Source organism: Acartia tonsa, chromosome 5 (assembly GCF_053477335.1).
Source record: "Acartia tonsa isolate MP-2025a chromosome 5, ASM5347733v1, whole genome shotgun sequence".
Classification (NCBI taxonomy): domain Eukaryota; kingdom Metazoa; phylum Arthropoda; class Copepoda; order Calanoida; family Acartiidae; genus Acartia; species Acartia tonsa.
In genome coordinates this window covers 29,418,002-29,436,329 of record NC_137264.1, presented here as the reverse complement: position 1 = coordinate 29,436,329, position 18,328 = coordinate 29,418,002, and the positions used below count along the sequence as shown (strand labels likewise).

At 29.6% G+C, this 18,328-nt stretch overlaps 1 protein-coding gene across 3 annotated transcripts in view; it reads right to left on the bottom strand.

Moving 5' to 3' along the window:
* LOC145319241 (uncharacterized) overlaps nucleotides 1–12,201 on the bottom strand; it is a 109,380-nt gene extending 97,179 nt beyond the window's left edge. For all 3 annotated transcript variants that reach the window (XM_080161245.1, XM_080161247.1, XM_080161246.1), the window contains exon 1: nucleotides 11,485–12,201. In XM_080161245.1, the coding sequence (XP_080017371.1) occupies nucleotides 11,485–11,943 (459 nt within the window). In that variant the 5' untranslated portion in view covers nucleotides 11,944–12,201. The remainder of the gene's footprint in view (nucleotides 1–11,484) is intronic.
* Between the last annotated feature and the right edge of the window lie 6,127 nt (nucleotides 12,202–18,328).

Below are 18,328 nucleotides of genomic sequence, written 5' to 3'. Positions count from 1 at the left end.
AGAACCCGATCGGTTGAGTGGTTAGCGAAATCCTTTGGTACAAACACACAAACACACAGACATCCTGTTACTTTAGTATAAGGATACAACTATTTGTGAATAACCTCTAGGGGCTTTGCCCCATGAAATAAGAAAACAATGAATTTCATAATTTAAGGTTTTGGACGTAATCGTCCTTGTATCTGACCACTTGCTATAAACTGAAATTTTCAATCAAGCCCTGATATCCTGATTATATTTAATATCTGTTTAGATATTCTAATAATATCCACCATGTATACAATATCCTCAACCATATCATCAACCATGCCTAGTTTATACTTTTGTACAGTTTATAAAAGTGCACTATTAAAGAAATCATAGAAAATAGGCATTTAAGTCTAGTCTTTTTTTGTTACCAAGAAAACGTCTAATTGTATTTCATTTTTTGGTAACAAAAATTTTCTATGAAATTTTAGATATCTATATTTGATATCAGCCAAGTAATCACCACAGCGTAAACGATGGGTTATACATTATATACTTAACCTTAATGGTCATAGAAATCTTTACAAGAAATTTGAATAAAATAAGTTGTACAGTTGTACACGTTTTGGAAATTTAAATAATCACAAGATAAATTATTTTATATAATGTTTTCAGCATGGTTCAGAACATTATTTATACAGAAACAAATTAGATTAAAAAACAAATAACCATTCTGTACAAAAACTGTAAGTGATTGAATATGATTGTTTATCTATATATCCTCTTTATTGTATTGTATGCATGGGAGACCATTTAATTAATTTTGTTTCTATGCATAGCTCTGCCATTTCAATACATTTCAAAGATCCAACCACTGATAGAAATACAACAAGGATTATCGTGACAATAAGTGGCGAAGCCATTAACGGAATACTGAAAAACAATGTACATTTTGTAAAAAAAAATGATACATTGCCCTTTTTCTAAATTATGTACATTTGTCACTTATTTGTGTAAGTCATGAAAGCCATTTAATTAAGTAAAAAGAAGAGAGGGAAACCGAAAGATAGAAGTATAGTCAAGGAACAAAGAAAAAAAAGAAAAAAAGGTTTAAATGGGTCGAAACAAACAAAATGTTATCCTTTTAGAATAGCTTTGCTACTTAAAATACTTCAATGAGATATCTGGCTTATCTTTAATCAGATATTTAGAGGGGTGATGGGGGGGGGGGGGGATGGGGATAAAAATAGATAGATATTTAGATATTCTGTGTTGATATCACAAGCAATATCATTCAAATAAATGGATTTACATACAAAACTACAAAAAAAAGTTTTAAAATTTTAATCAAAATTTAAAGCTGCATAATTTCATAAAGACGTGATTTACTTTAACATTAATTCATAGAGTAGCTGTGCCAAACATATTATGAACAAAAATAAAACATCAATGTTCGGGTAAACAACTATTTTAACAACATTGTATGAACAAATAATTGAAAATATAAAAATGGTATAGGCAAAGCACATCCTATCCTAAGCCATTACTGGACATATACACAAATCAAACGTATTTATGTACTTTCCATACGATCCATGTGCATTTGAATTAATTTAAATTTAAACACGAAAATATTGAAAAAAGATTTAAGAAAGCATGTTAAGATACCATTTCTTTAAGAAAATATCTTAAATTATGTAATTGCAACATGTCTTTTAAGATCACGTTAACAGCTGATATTTGTGGAAAGTTTATTTTCAATAATTGACACCAATTAGATTATTTTTGTAAAGCATCCAACAAGCAAGGGGCTAAGCCACTATAAAATCATAATGTAACAGTTTTAAAAAATTAAAGGGATAAAAAATCTGCTTTCCAAAATTAGACAAATAATTAGTAAAAATTCTTGTTTGGCAAATTTTTACTCGGAATTTGGTTACGTCACTTGTTCGGGAGAAATATTTTCCGAGATTTTTTAGGTTTTAGTAAAACATTTAATCACTGTAAAATTTAAGCATTTGTAGTTAAGTTATATACTGTAATATTTAAAAAAAATTGTTTTCGGAAACAACCCTTCATTCTCACATAAAAAGCGCTAACACTTAAAAAATATGTATGTATTTTGAATTAAATTTCTCAGAAATATTTTAATAGATTTTTATAAATACGTTCATTTAAAAAAAAATCTTTTGCTTAAAAAAGCCTTTGCAGCAATTAAATTTTGTGCCAGTCGCATTTAGCAGCTAGGTAAAGGCATATGGACGACTGAACTGTGCAAAATTAAGCTGCTTAAAATGCTTGACCATGAATGATTTTACTTCCTCTTTTGACCACATTTCTATTTTAGTTTCATCACAAAAGTAATTTAATGTGATGAGCAGAAAAATTGAAATATGCCATTTGGTGGCCGCATAACCCAACAAAAAGCTGTTTATGAATTTAGTTAACATGCCTAATTTTAAGTCAATAACTAAAACTGCAATTTCAAGAATATAACATTTTAAAAGTGAATTGTATGTATAATCAAATTTTCTTACATGAGCCTAATAAATATTGGTTTTAAAGTGTAAATGTAATATTTATTACAGGTACTGTGTACAGTGTATATACGGGCATAACCCAGATATTGGGTAGCTTCTAAAACATTCTATTGCATAAAATAAAGAGACAAAATAAGCATAATTTACTTGTATAAAAGCACAAAAACATCTATGCATTACATTTTATTTGGGAATTTGACTGATTTGTATAAACATTTAATTGAATATCAGTAATCCTCTTCATTCTTTTTTATATCTATGCACACTCACACACACACACACACACACACACACACACACAAACACACACAAACACACATAGTAGACAAATATAAACTAGATTGTTCATATTTTTTACATGACATTGAATCTAAATTTAAAAAAAGTTACATTAGTTACATATCTTTAAAATATAAATATACGGGCTTATTTAGAAATTACTAAACTTCTATTGAAAAAACAGTTGTCTATTTCATTAGAAGCTTAAGTTGATCTTTCGTTCCTAACTCTTTTATTAATCATATAAGGATTTGGGTAATACAAATATTTAATACAAGGGTAGAAAGATTACATAGTACAAAAGTATCTACATATAATACAAAGTAGTACTTGGTCTGTCTGAAGCCGAACCAATTGGCTTTTACTCTTAAGGGAATATATCTACTTGTTCTGTGGTAATCCCCCCTCCCCCAACAATTCTTTTTATTTTTATAAACAAAAACAATAAGGGGCAGGGGGAACCCCCAACGCAACCTGGGGCGAAGCCTCCGTGAAAATATATTCGCCCTCCCTCAAGATTGGTGTTTCAGATTCATACTGTTGTGAAAATAAAATAACATATTGGTTGGGATTTTTAATATTTTTCCATCAAATGTTTCATGACCATTTTAAAATTTTTAAAAGGCATTTTTATTTATATTAGCACAATTAAAAATGATTAATTTTAAAATCATGCTACCATTTTCGTGATAATTTTTCTAGAAACAACAAATTGTTTAACACGGCTATGTGTCTAACTAGTAAGCACTAGGTAGCCACTAGGCAAAAAGTTGCCCAGGGGTAATTTCTAATTACTGGTAAAATATTTTGCAACCAAAATAAATATCCTTCGCCAGAAAACAAGATTTTATGTACTGATAACAGCTTTGAATCAGTTTTTCTAGCTTTTTAATAAGGATCATGGTAAGAAAATATCTTTTTTTTCTCTCTTTTAAATAAGCTTCTCATTCTTAATTGACCTTAATATAAAACGATTCATGAAAGAAAATATCATTTAAAATTTGTGTAAAAAACGATTAAGTTAAGTTTCAATATAAATTCATGCCATTAAGTATGATTTTAACAATTAAATTAAGAGGCGCATTAGCATTTTTTTTACAACTTCTAGAGAATTCAAATAGTCAAATTAAAAGACAATTTAATCCGATGACTAATCAAATTTCATTGTTGGTTTAAAAGATTGAATATTTGATTTCATTTTAAATATAAATATCTATATACAGTCAATTTTATAGAACCTTTTTGATATAGCCCTAAAACAATTACTATCTATAATTTATTTATAAATTTGATTATTTGGTTGATTTAGTCAATTCTACAACACAATTTCTCTCTCTAGATGCTAGAGGCGCAGCTGCTAGAATTAATGTAAAGGATTAAACAAATAAAATACTTTAAGTGTTTGGTTAGATTTCTAAAACTGTACATTTAGAAGGTTATTAATACTTTTAAAAAGGCTCAGCAACCATGTCGCAGACGTTGGAATCATCTGTACATAGATAATTTACGATAAAATTTTAAATATTCCCAGCTACAGCTTAGCAGCGGCAGCTTGGCTGCTGTAGAGTCCTGTTTAAACATTATTTAACTATATTAAAAATAGTCAACTACATTAAGCTTGTTTTACTTAAACGAAAAAGAAAGAAAGAAAAAATGAGAAACGTTGAAAATAAATTTTCTGTGTAAAAAGAAAAGAATAGTATATAATATAAAGAAAAAAAGAAGATAGATAGATAAATATATATTGAATAAAGAAAATTGTGAGAGAAAGAGAGAGGTTAATGATATTCTAGACCCCGTGTAAATTCAATAAGCTACTCCGCCCCTTGTTAGCATTAAGGGGGGTCATATCACCCCCCCCCCCCCCCCTTCATCCATCTACATGTTATTAGATAGAGGGGAAGAGGGGAGAGAGACTACACCCCTTGTTAAATCAAATATTTTGGACAACATCAAATTTACTCCCGACTTAAAAAGTGCCCAAAGCATTAACTAAAGGGATTAAGGGAGAGTAAAAATTCAAATTCTGATATTTTTTTCATAAAAAATATATCCTTATTAAGAATTAGGAATACCTACTTGAGAGAATCTTTTTCCGTTTTAATACAAACCTTTTTGTATATTTTGTTATTACAAAACAATAAAGATTTAATTCATATGAATTGAAATGTTTATTATTGGTCATAATATCATCGTTCTTATTTAACAAATCTATCTATGGTCATTTTTGATTTTTAGAAAACGCCAAAGTTTATTTTCACTTATTACCTATCCTTTCTTGCCAGATTACGTCGTGTGATTCATATTATGGACAATAATTTCTAGTTACACCTTTCAATATGCATGCAGTTCATACTAGAGAGACACTGTTTATTTTGCTAGTCCCCAAAGTTTTATAATAACGTTTCTTATTCGTTGACTTAACAACTTTGGAAACTTCAGTGAATTTTAATTGATTGGTTTATTAATTTGAGTGTTCAAACGTTTTAACAACTAATTTTAATCTACAGCAGTGGTAATGAGTCTCTTAACAAAAATTTAATCTTTTCTTTTTTGTGATTTTTTCACAATTTGACAATTGTATCTTCTTTGGATCATATTACGCTGGATTAATTTTGTGATATTTGTCTTATTGAGCTTCTAAAATCTATCTTTCTATCTTTGGATATTATTTCTCACATTCTTGTTATATTTCTAAACAAGACCCCTAAAATATCTCAAAAATTTAATTTCCTCAAATATACTAATACTAATATCTAAAGGAAATTTGAAACTATGTTTTACTTTAAAAATAACAATATAATGTGATACAGTAAAATTAGTAAAAAAATTATAAAAGTAAATTCCCAGCAAATCAAAATGAAATAAGAAATTTTGCAAGATGTTTTTAAAAAATAAGGAGCTTTACCAAGTTTAATTTATCCTGACTATTTGCGCCAAAAAGACTTGTTTTACTTGCACCGATAAAAATGCATTTCTTGATGTTATCTTCTAATATATATTAGACATTTAGGTTTTAATGTTTGAAAAAAATGAAGAAAAAACTACTTTCTTTATCATGCAATGTGAATTTTAACAGGACACTCTTTGATTGGTAAGTTAAACATTTAAAGAAAAGTTTCTAAGCAAAATTGTTGTTTACACTAAAAACTTTTTGGTTTGGGCACGTTAAGATTATTTTAGTTGGAATGAAGCTCTCTATAATAATGATTGTCCCTTTGAAAATCTTTGAAGGATTTTTAAAATTGCTAAAAAAATTTAAAACTAATATAAATTGTGTAAATTTTTATTTTTATTCTGTATTATACTTTACTGTTCTTCAATGTTTTTTCATTAAAGCTAATTGTTATTGTTGAGCTACTTCTTACATCGTGTTCTATAAGCTTTTGGAATTGGATCTTAGTTCATTAAAAACATGTTGAGGAAAAAATATTGTTCTTAAGATGTGAATTATGTCTGTAGACTCTGTTTGTATGTTTGTTGTTTGTAGAACAAACAAACTTAAACAGACACACAAAAGAGCACAACTGAAATTTTCATTCTTAACTTGATATTTATGAAAGAACGCGAAGTGAATATTTCTTTTTGAGTCTTGTAAAGTAGTAACATAACAGAGTTGATACTATAGAGTATTAATATCTTGTAAAGTAGTAACATAATAGAGTTGATAATTTAGAGTATTAATATCTTGTAAAGTAGGAACATAATAGAGTGGATACTATAGAGTATTAATATCTTGTAAAGTAGTAACATAACAGAGTTGATACTATAGAGTATTAATATCTTGTAAATAAAGTAGGAACATAATAGAGTGGACACTATAGAGTATTAATATCTTGTAAAGTAGTAACATAACAGAGTTGATAATATAGAGTATTAATATCTTGTAAAGTAGTAACATAACAGAGTTGATACTATAGAGTATTAATATCTTGTAAAGTAGAAACATAACAGAGTTGATAATATAGAGTATTAATATCTTGTAAAGTAGTAACATAATAGAGTGGACACTATAGAGTATTAATATCTTGTAAAGTAGTAACATAACAGAGTTGATAATATAGAGTATTAATATCTTGTAAAGTAGTAACATAACAGAGTTGATACTATAGAGTATTAATATCTTGTAGAGAAATAACATAACAGAGTTGATAATATAGAGTGTCCATATCTTGTAAAGTAGTAACATAACAGAGTTGATACTATAGAGTATTAATATCTTGTAGAGAAATAACATAACAGAGTTGATAATATAGAGTGTCCATATCTTGTAAAGTAGTAACATAACAGAGTTGATACTATAGAGTATTAATATCTTGTAAAGTAGTAGCATAACAGAGTTGATAATATAGAGTATTAATATCTTGTAAAGTAGTAACATAACAGAGTTGATAATATAGAGTGTCCATATCTTGTAAAGTAGTAACATAACAGAGTTGATACTATAGAGTGTCCATATCTTGTAAAGTAGAAACATAACAGAGTTGATAATATAGAGTTTCCATATCTTGTAAATTCATATGTTCGTACTTCAGAGCATACTTTTCATTTTCAAAATTCAATAAAAGATTAATGACTAAAAATGTAAAGGTCTGTTCATGTTTTGTATATGTACATACAATATACTATTTTGGAAGAAGCTACGTTGTGTTTTGTATAATCTTTCAATTTGGAGTGTTCAATTTTTGTATATTCTTTGATTCAAACCTATTATGTATCATTAAAGTACGTTTTTAGGAAAAGGATGCCTTGGTTTTTATTCAGTTAGGAAATGTTTGAAAAAAAGAAATATTATGCCATAGTTATATCCGCAAGACAAACATAATATTTTTGTAAAATTTGTTTAGCCTTGTGCATTCAAAAATGGCCAATAATATTTAATCTAAGCAAGCCAAAATTCAGCCGCAGCCAGGCCGTCCTCTAATACACATTCTTTGCAGTCGTACTTTACTTTTTTGCAACAATACGCAGCCAAGTTATTTTTTTTGACAATATGTGGTATTCGCAGCTGAGAATTGAATTAAAGTTTTTTAATGTTCCGCAGCCAACCCATAATAAACAGAGTCAGCTGCCGAGCCCTAGGAATGAATGAATACACAACAAAAGCAAAAAATGTTAAAACATTGAATTTTAATGAAGAGATTTACTCACAAGATCAAAGTTTGCTTTTTAAGATTTTATGGGACAAAATTCACGATTTTTATGTTGGTCTTACAAACATCACCTTACACATACTTATCTTTTGGTTTATTTATAAGAGTAAGGTTGTAACCTATTCTGCAAGATTGATATGTGGTAGCTAGGCATATCTATTCGGAAGATATTTATACATTCCATTGGATTGATACAAATTTATTTTTTCAAAAGAATATTTATGCTTTAATTAATTAAAAATTTTTTATTCTTAAAATATTTTACTATGATAAAATAAGTATAGTACAGTATAGTCAAGAAGCCATATTTTTAAAATTAAATTTTTTTGTCGTAAAATAAGGAAGGCGTTTCAAAAGAAAAAACTACTTTTTCAAAACCTTTGGAAAATCCGCCAATAATTTGGGCGTTTTCTCCGATAATTAGATATTTTGCAGACGTCTATGATATAATTTAAGACGGAATATGGGAGTTTTTAGGATGTATGTATAAGTATAAGAAAGCTTGTAATTACGTAACAATGTTGCTTTGAAAGCAAAGCTTTTCAATACTAAATGTTCCTCGTTAATCTTTACTTCCGTCAATAAAATACTCGATCCATATTGCTTTCATTCAATAAAGGATTTATTTCCAATTATTACCAAAAAAATAATTACTGTAATATCGATCATATAGAAAACTTTTTTTCATTTCAGCTGTTTTTTTTAACTTTTTGTTCAGAACTTTAGGAGGAACACAGTAATAGTGTCTGACTGATTATGACGTAACAAAAAAAATTAGCCAATGAGAGGCCACTATAAATTTTACCATTGGAAAATAGCGGCCTCTCATTGGCAAATTTTTTTTTGTTACGTCATAATCAGTCAGACACTCTTACTGTGTTCCTTCAGGAGGTTACTTTTTAAAATTAAGTATGTCTATCTTTACCTATGTGTACCTATATCTTAACAAGGCATATCTATCTGCAACATAAAATTTTGGTTAATATAAAAAGCGTTTTTATCTTTCTTTTTAAAAAAATATCTATTTTAAAACTGTTACAGTATTCTTTTTCGAAAGAAATCGACTAAAAAGCAAATATACTTATTTACCATATTTGACTACAATTCAACAGTCTATATGGTTGGATTTTTAGTAAACAAAAAACTCGTTTTTACTGCTTTTTAATCAAACAATCAATTTGTTTCCTTTTTAGAATTGGGTCTTCAAGACATATCAATTCGAAACAGTTGATTTTAAACAAAATTTAAGTGAAAATTTCAAAGATTTTTTTTGTTCACGCAGCTTCTTTAAACTATGACTGTATGTTCATCCATTTGACAGAGCCTGTTAGCTTTGAGGATTATAATAATAATTCTTTGATTATCGCCAATTTCAAATATAAATAACAGTTCTAGTTAATTATTGCTGCGCTGCTTAACAACACAATGTTCACATTATTTTTTTTTCAAGACTTTTTTGCTTGCTTAAATTTACCAATAAATAAAAATTGCAAATATAGAAATTGGGCATAAATTTGGTTTTGGAAAAATTATGAATTAATAAGAGCGCGACGAAGCATGAACAGATATCGTAATTTTTTTTTATATTTTTGAGAATATTTTGTATTGTTATAAAAATATTTGATATTTGAAACTTATTTCTTATTATTATATTCTTTTTCTTATTTCTTATTATTATTCTTATATTAATATTTCTTAATACTCATAACTGTTTTTAAGCTATGCATTAACTTCTTAAAGTTATAGGCTAATGTGTATTTTGGATTCGAAGCTTCAACTATATTTGCCCAAAATGCAACTTTTTGAGTTGCTATTTAAGAAAAATGTCTGAAACAATTCATTGAAAATAATCACTTGACTTATAAGCATCAAAAATGAAAATTCTAAAGACTGGTCATCTTATACGTTTTTAGTTTTATACCAATGAGCTTTGCTAACTGTGGAAATATTATCATCCTTATTTCTACAACTGTTAGAGTTTAGTTACAATGTAAGGGTGTACAGGTTCAAATTTTACTTTAACTTAGAAAATAATGTTAATGATAAAATAAATTTATTTTTCAAAAATATTTACATAATTTAACGTTTAAATTTGAAGCTTCTGAACTTTTGAAATACATTTCCTTTTTTTTGCACATCCCCTCTTTTTGATAAGAAACATAAGTGCACATATTTATATTTACTTAATGTACATATTTTAACTTTATCGTAGGGGAAGAAAAAACGCGTTTTTATTGTTTATTTGCTATGTTTATTGCAAAGCATACGAAAGAAACCCTGTTAAGTAAAATAATTGAAACTACTTTAAAATATATTATTAAATATACTTAAAATTATCAAATAGCAAGGCTACTTAAAACACTAGAAGATAAAATATCAAAACAAAAAATTGAAAAGATGACAAAAAAGTATTTGGAAAATGTGATAAAATTATGTGTTTTTGAGTATCTGAAAACTATCTAAAATCGACTTAGTGTTTTCAACAGGGTTAGGGCTACTAAAGCAAGTTAAGTAGCTGTTTCCAAATTGTTTTTCGCAGTTGTTTTGATTTACATCAAGTCGTAAAATTTTAGAAGCCAATTTGAGCTAAACTTAGAATTATAGGAGAGCCGTACCTGTTAAACTTGCATGTTGTTATTATATCAACAGCATAGTTACATAGTATTTAGAATACGAGCAATTATAATACGAGCATTTTTGATTTATTTGATATGTCACCAATGTAATCTTTTATTTGCCTCTGTATTGTCGATATAAACCATTGAAACAGCATGTCAATATAACCCTCCATATCTAGCAAGGATTTAGAGCTTTGATAAGCGTATGTGCATGTAAATTGATGATTCTTAATTTCATTTCAGACTTTTATAACGTTGGTAAATAAAGTTTAATGTTTTAAAAGCAGTTAAAGCTAAATATGATATATATTTTTAGTCTTCTTATGAAATAAGCTTATCACAAATGTAATCCCAAGAAAGAAAATGAATTTTATAATAATTTATAGTCTTGTCTTCTTGTCTGTAATATAAAATTTCTTATTAAACTTATTAAATCAAGACTGAAAATCTGATGATTGGTAATTGCCTTGATTTGATAGCATGTGTTAATTGTCTATTATTTGAGTATTTCCGTCACTATAATTAGTTGAAGTTAACGGCTTAACGGTCCCCCAACAAGAGCTATACGTCGCTAAGGTATAATATCATTAAGACTAAATCAATAAGCAACACAAAGAAACCATTATCTGTATACCCTTAATCACTTTTGGTGACTTAGAACTTTTTATTTTGAATAATAAGTAAAGCTTAAAATATACATAACTAAAATTGTCAAAAGGTTTGGATAATTGGAATAGTGATCTTTTGCTTTTAAATTCAAATATTTTAAGATACCATTTAAGAAAATAAGAATTTTTAACATAAATTTATAATAATGATATTTCCATTTTTTATGAAACAATGAGATACATCAATACACCAATGAAATAATTCGAAAAATGATGAACTAAACTTTTAACAAAAAAATCTGTCAAGAAATAAACTCACCATTGTTGTTGATGTGTTATTATGACTAGAATTAGAATTTGAAGAACTTATAAAGAGATTGCTCTGTGGTACAACTTGATCACCACGCACACGGGTACCACCACCACTAGGACGGCTAGTAGCGTACGGATCAAACACAATATAGGGTTGCTGCGCTAGATGCGAATTTAATAATTCTTGGGGCTCACTAGATCTATTGTTGTACACTTGTACGTTATGCTGTACGCGTAGCTGTACAGCTGTAGTATTATCACTAGTAAACGGTCTGGCACTTAGATTATTTGTATTAGCACTTATATTAACACTTGGCACGTTCACACTAACTTGGGATGAGGTTAAAGGGTTGTCAGGCTGGCTACTACTGCTGCTGCCGTATTGTACAGGTAAGGGCAGCTGCTGCCAGTGACTGTGTTGACCGGTACTGCCAGCTGCCAAGGGAGGGTCAGAACATGCTGACATCTCAACATAGTTTTTAACAGCACTGAGTTTTCCAATAACCTCACAGGATCTGATAATTAGATAGCAAGATAGATAGTAACACTCTATATATATTTATATATGCTTATCACACTGTTTTAGTAATTAACCTTTACAAAGGGGGTAAAAATTGTCATGCATGTATTTAGTATGTAGATGTATGTATGTGTGTGTTATTATGTATGCTTAGGTCAAGGGGTCCGCCCCTCGAGTCGAGCAAAGATTTTTCACAACTGAGGAGTTAAGATTTTGTGGTTTAGGGGGCTTATACAATATTCTTAGGAGAGCTACGCTCAAACACACAAATATAAATTTACACACACACACAATACCCATCTCTAATATACGTTATAGGGAGGTGGGGGAAGATGGCTTACACTCTCAGAGGGAGAGGGGGGGGGGACAGAGAAAAGATGGGTATATTATAGTACACTCTATTTTTTTAACCAAAAATCATTCTTTTGTATATAAGATACTTTTAAAATGTGAAGAATTTGGGATTCTAACTAATGATTGGAAAGACCATACATTTTTTATTAATAAAAAGCTAACTTTTGTTAACTGTATCAAGGCAAAAATGCGCAAAAAATTCATCGTCTTGACTCTTGAGTATCATAGGCCTATTAAAAGGCGTATAAAGGGTGGTGGGAATAAAGGGGTTATTTATGAAGGAAGGGGGGGGGGGGGTAGAGTGACGGCATACCGTGCATACCCATCTGAAGACGCTGCAACAGGTTCTTAGTATCTATCTATTTAACACAGAGATGTGTATGTGTGTATCTATCTATGTATGTATGGATGGTTTGTAGTATAATAATTGTGAGGATGCGCGGGGAGGCTACGTTTACGTGATCATCTTCAAGACACGGTGTTTACATATTACAACAGAAACTAATATTAGAAATATTTATATAATGATTTCATAATTAACAAGGACTATTATGTACATGATTGGGGTCAAGTGACCTGTTAAATAAGACGAAAAGTATTGTATGCTAGAGTAAAAGTAGTATATTATTTAAATATCCTGTAAGATATTTTCAGAAAATGATGAAAAAAAGGGGTATTACAGTAAATGGATACCTCTTCTACATTTAACATTTAATAAAAAGATGTTATTTGTTGTTTCTGCTCTGTTACCGCTTAATTTTAATCAACTTTGTTATTTTGTTATTTTTGCAAATTTGCTGGTTTTGAAAATATCCCTACCAACAACATTGGGCCTTCCATAAGTCACCCATAAAATTCCCCTCCCCATTCTTAACTTTTCCGTTGTGTCAGAGCCCGGGTAGGGAAAGGAGTAAAAATGGGGGGAGTGAAAAAGGGTATACGGCGCTTTTGTGCGCCGTGGCGCAACTACCATCGTGTATCTATCTATCTGTTTGTTTATCTATCTATCTATTTCTCACACAACATCTTCTTTACCCCGAGGCAACAAAACTCTTCTTCTCACCCATACCCCTGGACTCCCCCCCCCCCTCCAGGCCCCAAGTATCCCTGTCCCTCAAAATTTTAATGTTGTTGCCAGGGAGGGAGAGTACACTGATGTTCAAATTAATCTTCAACCATTTCTTCCCAAGGAATATTTACAATATCTTAAAAGCATAATTTCAAAAGTAATTTCTAAAGTAAAGGTTTATTTATCGTCATAGTCCTCCCCATCCCTGAGCTGTTGCCGAGTTCAACACAAAATTCACATGCAGGGTTAAAGTTTTTTTTTGGTGAAAGCTCTTTTTTTCTCAAAAAATATGTTTTTTCTTATTTTAACAATTATAAAGCTGTGAATTTAAATTTTATAAACTTCTGTGTCAAAAATTTCAAAAAAAATATTTGGAGAGCTCCGCAATTGAAGATGTTCCACGACACACGCACTCACACACACACACACACACACACACACACACACACACACACAAACCTTCATTCAATTGGCTTTTGACAATATTTCTTTCTTTACTCCAAGGAGTTTTTATTAAACAGTTTGACAATTATTAACTTTCAATGATAGTAGGGGTAAAATAAGGTATAAAACATTCAATTCAAAACAGTAAAAAAAAAACTTTTGTAACTTTTAAACTTTATAAAACATCTGGGATCTTAAGGATGGGACAATAGATAATATATTTTTGTACCTCCTAGCTTATGATAAACAAAATTACCCCTTTTATAGATTAAAAAATCATTGGTATATAACCAAATCTGAATTGATGCAGTTTTGATGGATATGGATTATCCTTTTTGTTTGTTCTTTTAATAATGGGTATGGGGGAGGGGGTTTAGGATTTTTTACCAATTAATATTCATTCCCTCAATACAAATATCTTTGCACGCCCGCTATTGATTTAAATTTTCTAACTTTATTATTATTGTATTTTCATCTTACAAATAGGCCTAGCTAGATCGAGCAAGCAAAGCAAAGGAATAATATTTTCAAAACTAAGCTGTTAAACAAATATGATAAGGATTGAATTTATTTTCAAATATTATCTCATCTGCATTATTGCATATATTATATTAGAAAATTGAAACCAATAAAAAAATATTTAAAGCAAGGATGACAACATCCTTAAAGCGAAACAGTTTGATCTCATTTTTATACGTTTTTTTTATTTCATGACAAGATCGAAATAGACTTTACTTTTTACACTTTTACAGTAACATTGCTGGATAACTCGTTGTTAATCTGCACGAAAATATCCTGACGGGCTGACATAAACTATAGAAAAGTTTTGAGAAAACTTTTACCAATCTCTGATTCATCATACTAGCAAGGGCATTATTCACCCATTTTACAACACCACGGGGCATAGGCCTTAAGGCCTACCAGCTTTTAGGAGAGGGGGGGGGGGGGGGTTATGAAAGGCAGAAAGGTTAGGTAAAACTCGGGGGGAAGATAATGGGTTTATGGAAATTTTCTAGGTGATCGTCGAAGCTGTCTAGAGAGCCTATGCTATTTCTTTAAATCTTGATATAAGCATATCACAGAAGAATAACAACCACCAGTGACTTTAAAATGTGCTGTGATATGAAATCATCTGTTTGACTTTAAGAAGCGTAGCAATAGAGAGATGAAAATGGATTTCTTTGAATGTTATTTGTCATTAAGCTATAAAAATAAATTGTTGTTGATGATTAAATACTTTAAATAAATAAAGGTATAACAGAATAAGGACATTTGAGTATACAAAACTTATTTAAATGCATTAAATTACAATTTTTTTACTAAAATAGCATTTTCTTTCTTAAGGTATATTTATAATTTTGTAACGTATATATAGATACTAAGTTTTGCTTGCATACACTTAACAAGGATGACAACATCCACACAAATCAAAATAAACAATCATATTAAGTAAATTTATTGCTAAACTACTCGAATATAGAATACTGTTTAAGGACATACTTACATTTTTTAAGACTTGATTCTAGAGAATCTTCGCTTATAATTTTGTAATATGTTGTTCTAGGAGTTAATTTTACCCAAATCAGATGAATAGGATAATCATATCACATGAAAAATTATTGTCAAAAAAATCAGCATGTTTTAAACTGACGTACAGACTTTCTGGTAACACTTACAAAATTGCTATGCTTTTTAAAAGCGAAGCTTTTCTATAATTAGGGTAGGTCCATACGTCCGTCCGTACGTCCGTCCGAGATAGATAGCTTTTATTCGTTAATTTAGGCATGTTAGAATTGGTCCTATCGATTTCAAACTTTGCATGATGATTCCTGTAGTAGTTAGGTACGATTTAGAAAGCGTAGCAACTCTATAATCATTACCAGAATGTCCGTACGTCCATTTTAAACATGTTGATTTTTCTACTTTTTTAACAACAAATTTTTATGTGATCTAATTATTCGTTTGATCTGATTTTTGGTCTATTAATTCCTGGGACAACAAAGAACAATAGTATAGGCGAAGCAACTCTATAATCAAGTCCGAAAAATGTAAGTATGCCCATAAACATTATCCTGTATCAAGCAGTTTTTCAACAAATTTACTTACAATTTTGCTTCGATTCTTTCGATACTTTTATATTCTGATTATTCAGTTCAGACACTATACAAGTGTCAATGTCCGTTTGCTCTACCGTTTCAGTGCTTCGCTTTTATGGATGTTGTCATCCTTGTTAAATTATATCTAACTGTTATAGGAACCATCATGCAAAGTTTTAAATCGATAGGGCAATTCTAAAATGTTTAAATTAACGATAAGAGCTAACGTACGTAATGACGGACGGACCAACCGAACACTTTGCTTTTAAAATCATGATATGGTATTTTAATCTATTTGCACAATGTTTCTTTCAAAAATAGACGAAACAAGTATAATTATGTTAAGAATAGCGCAGCTACAAATAATTCCCAGAATATATATAAAGTTGACACTCTTTGGATGCGCTTGGATTAATTACCCCTTCCGTAGTCATTTTGGTTGAAATGTTTGGACATTCAACTAAGTGAACAAACCAATCAAAATTCACTGAATCCCCAAAAATGTTAAGCCAACGAATAAGAAGATGTTATTATAGAACTTTGGGGATTAGTGTAATAAACAAATAAATGTCCTCTTCGTGCCTGATGATATTTCAATTGATTGGCATATAGCCTCTTTCAATAATAGATTAAACAAGAATAATTATGTAAAAAGTAGCGCAGCTACAACTAATACAGGACATACATACCCAAACCAAGCTATATAGATAGTTGACATCCTGGCGTGCATTGTCTGGATTAAAAAAAATCAGGGGTCTAAAGGGATAAGACAATTGCCGATAAATTAATATACATCTCCAATGATGATACACAAAATTACCCCTAATGTAGCTTAAAATTATTAGTTGAAATGTCAACTTAATGAAACAACCAATCAAAATTCACTGAAGTCCCCAAAGTTGTAAAGCCAACGAACAAGAAAACCTTATTACGAAACTTTGGGGACAAGTGTAATAAACATCCTCTCTTTCTGAAAGAAAATACAAGTATACCTATTGTCTGTAACATTTTTTTTGTTTTTGTCGTCGTGTTGTTGTGGGAGTAATGTTGGGTAAATGTTCTCCTACAAAACAGAAAATAAATAAAATAGCAATTTAAACAAATTTATTTTTGTGAATGAAATAGAGCTTTGTATGAATTGCCAGCAATGTGGAGCTTAAAGGGACTTTTTTTCTGCTAAAGCTGTAGCCGAAGCAGATTTTGTAAATCAGACTGTTACAAAGTATTGTTGGGAATACAGATTATACAACACATTCTCCTCGCATTAGCATTTACGCACTCACTCAATAACTCACAAAAACAAACACATATTTACTAGATTTACAATGTCATAAATTTTTTTCCACACAGGTACTGCATTGCTGTTTTTTGTTGTTGTTGCTCTACTTATTTGATGTTGTTTTGTGAGCACACTATTGTGTAAAAGCAGAAAAGATGAGGCGTGGTTGGAGCTGTAAATATTGATTTTAAACTGCAACTTCATTTCCGTACAAATATCAGGAAAATCAAAAATCCAAAGAAAAAACATATAGATATACAGACAGATAAACATCCTGTCACTTTAATTTATTTGTCATATCTTAATGTCAAAGACTTAAACACAAATTCAATTTAAAAAGCAAATTATTTGACCCGCCAATAATTACTACCACCTTTCCTTATTTCAATATATTTTGAAAATAGTGGAGATTTTTTCAGTTGTCAATAGACATTGCGCGGGAAAACCCCTATTTGTTATTTGATTTATCTGTTTAATTAATATTCGATGCCTTAAAATGTAGGGCTCAATGAAATTATTTTTTTACGGAAGTGATGGTACATCTAATTTTCACAACCCAAGGATCTAAAAATATGTTCTAATAAAACAGAAAAAATAATGTAAATAAGGATTATTTGCAGATTTCAGTTAATTATGATAGATAATACTAATATATTTAATTGAAATTTCAGATTTATATTAGCACAAAATCTTCAGAAAAACCTTGCCTTAGATCCGGTGGTAATTTTTAGCAGACTATTTTTAGACAAGTTACTGCAAGTTACTACAGTCGTAATAAGAAAATTTAATTGTAGCCGTAGCCAGGAGGCAGGTGGAAAATCCTGAAATGAAAAATATAATAACACCAACATCCAAAAAAATGTAAAATGTTTTGCTTTAGAATACATACTTCGTCCTACAGCAAAATAAATTAAAAATAACAAAGGGAGATGTAGGTTTCTGGTAAAATCCGTAAAGGTGTGTGTTTTAAGGCCTAAAAATAGTAGTAGAACGATAATATTCACTAAATATGAGTATTTCTTATTAAAAAGAACTATAGACAATTTTTTTTAAGTTAACATAAATTTTTATCGTTCTACTACTGTTTTT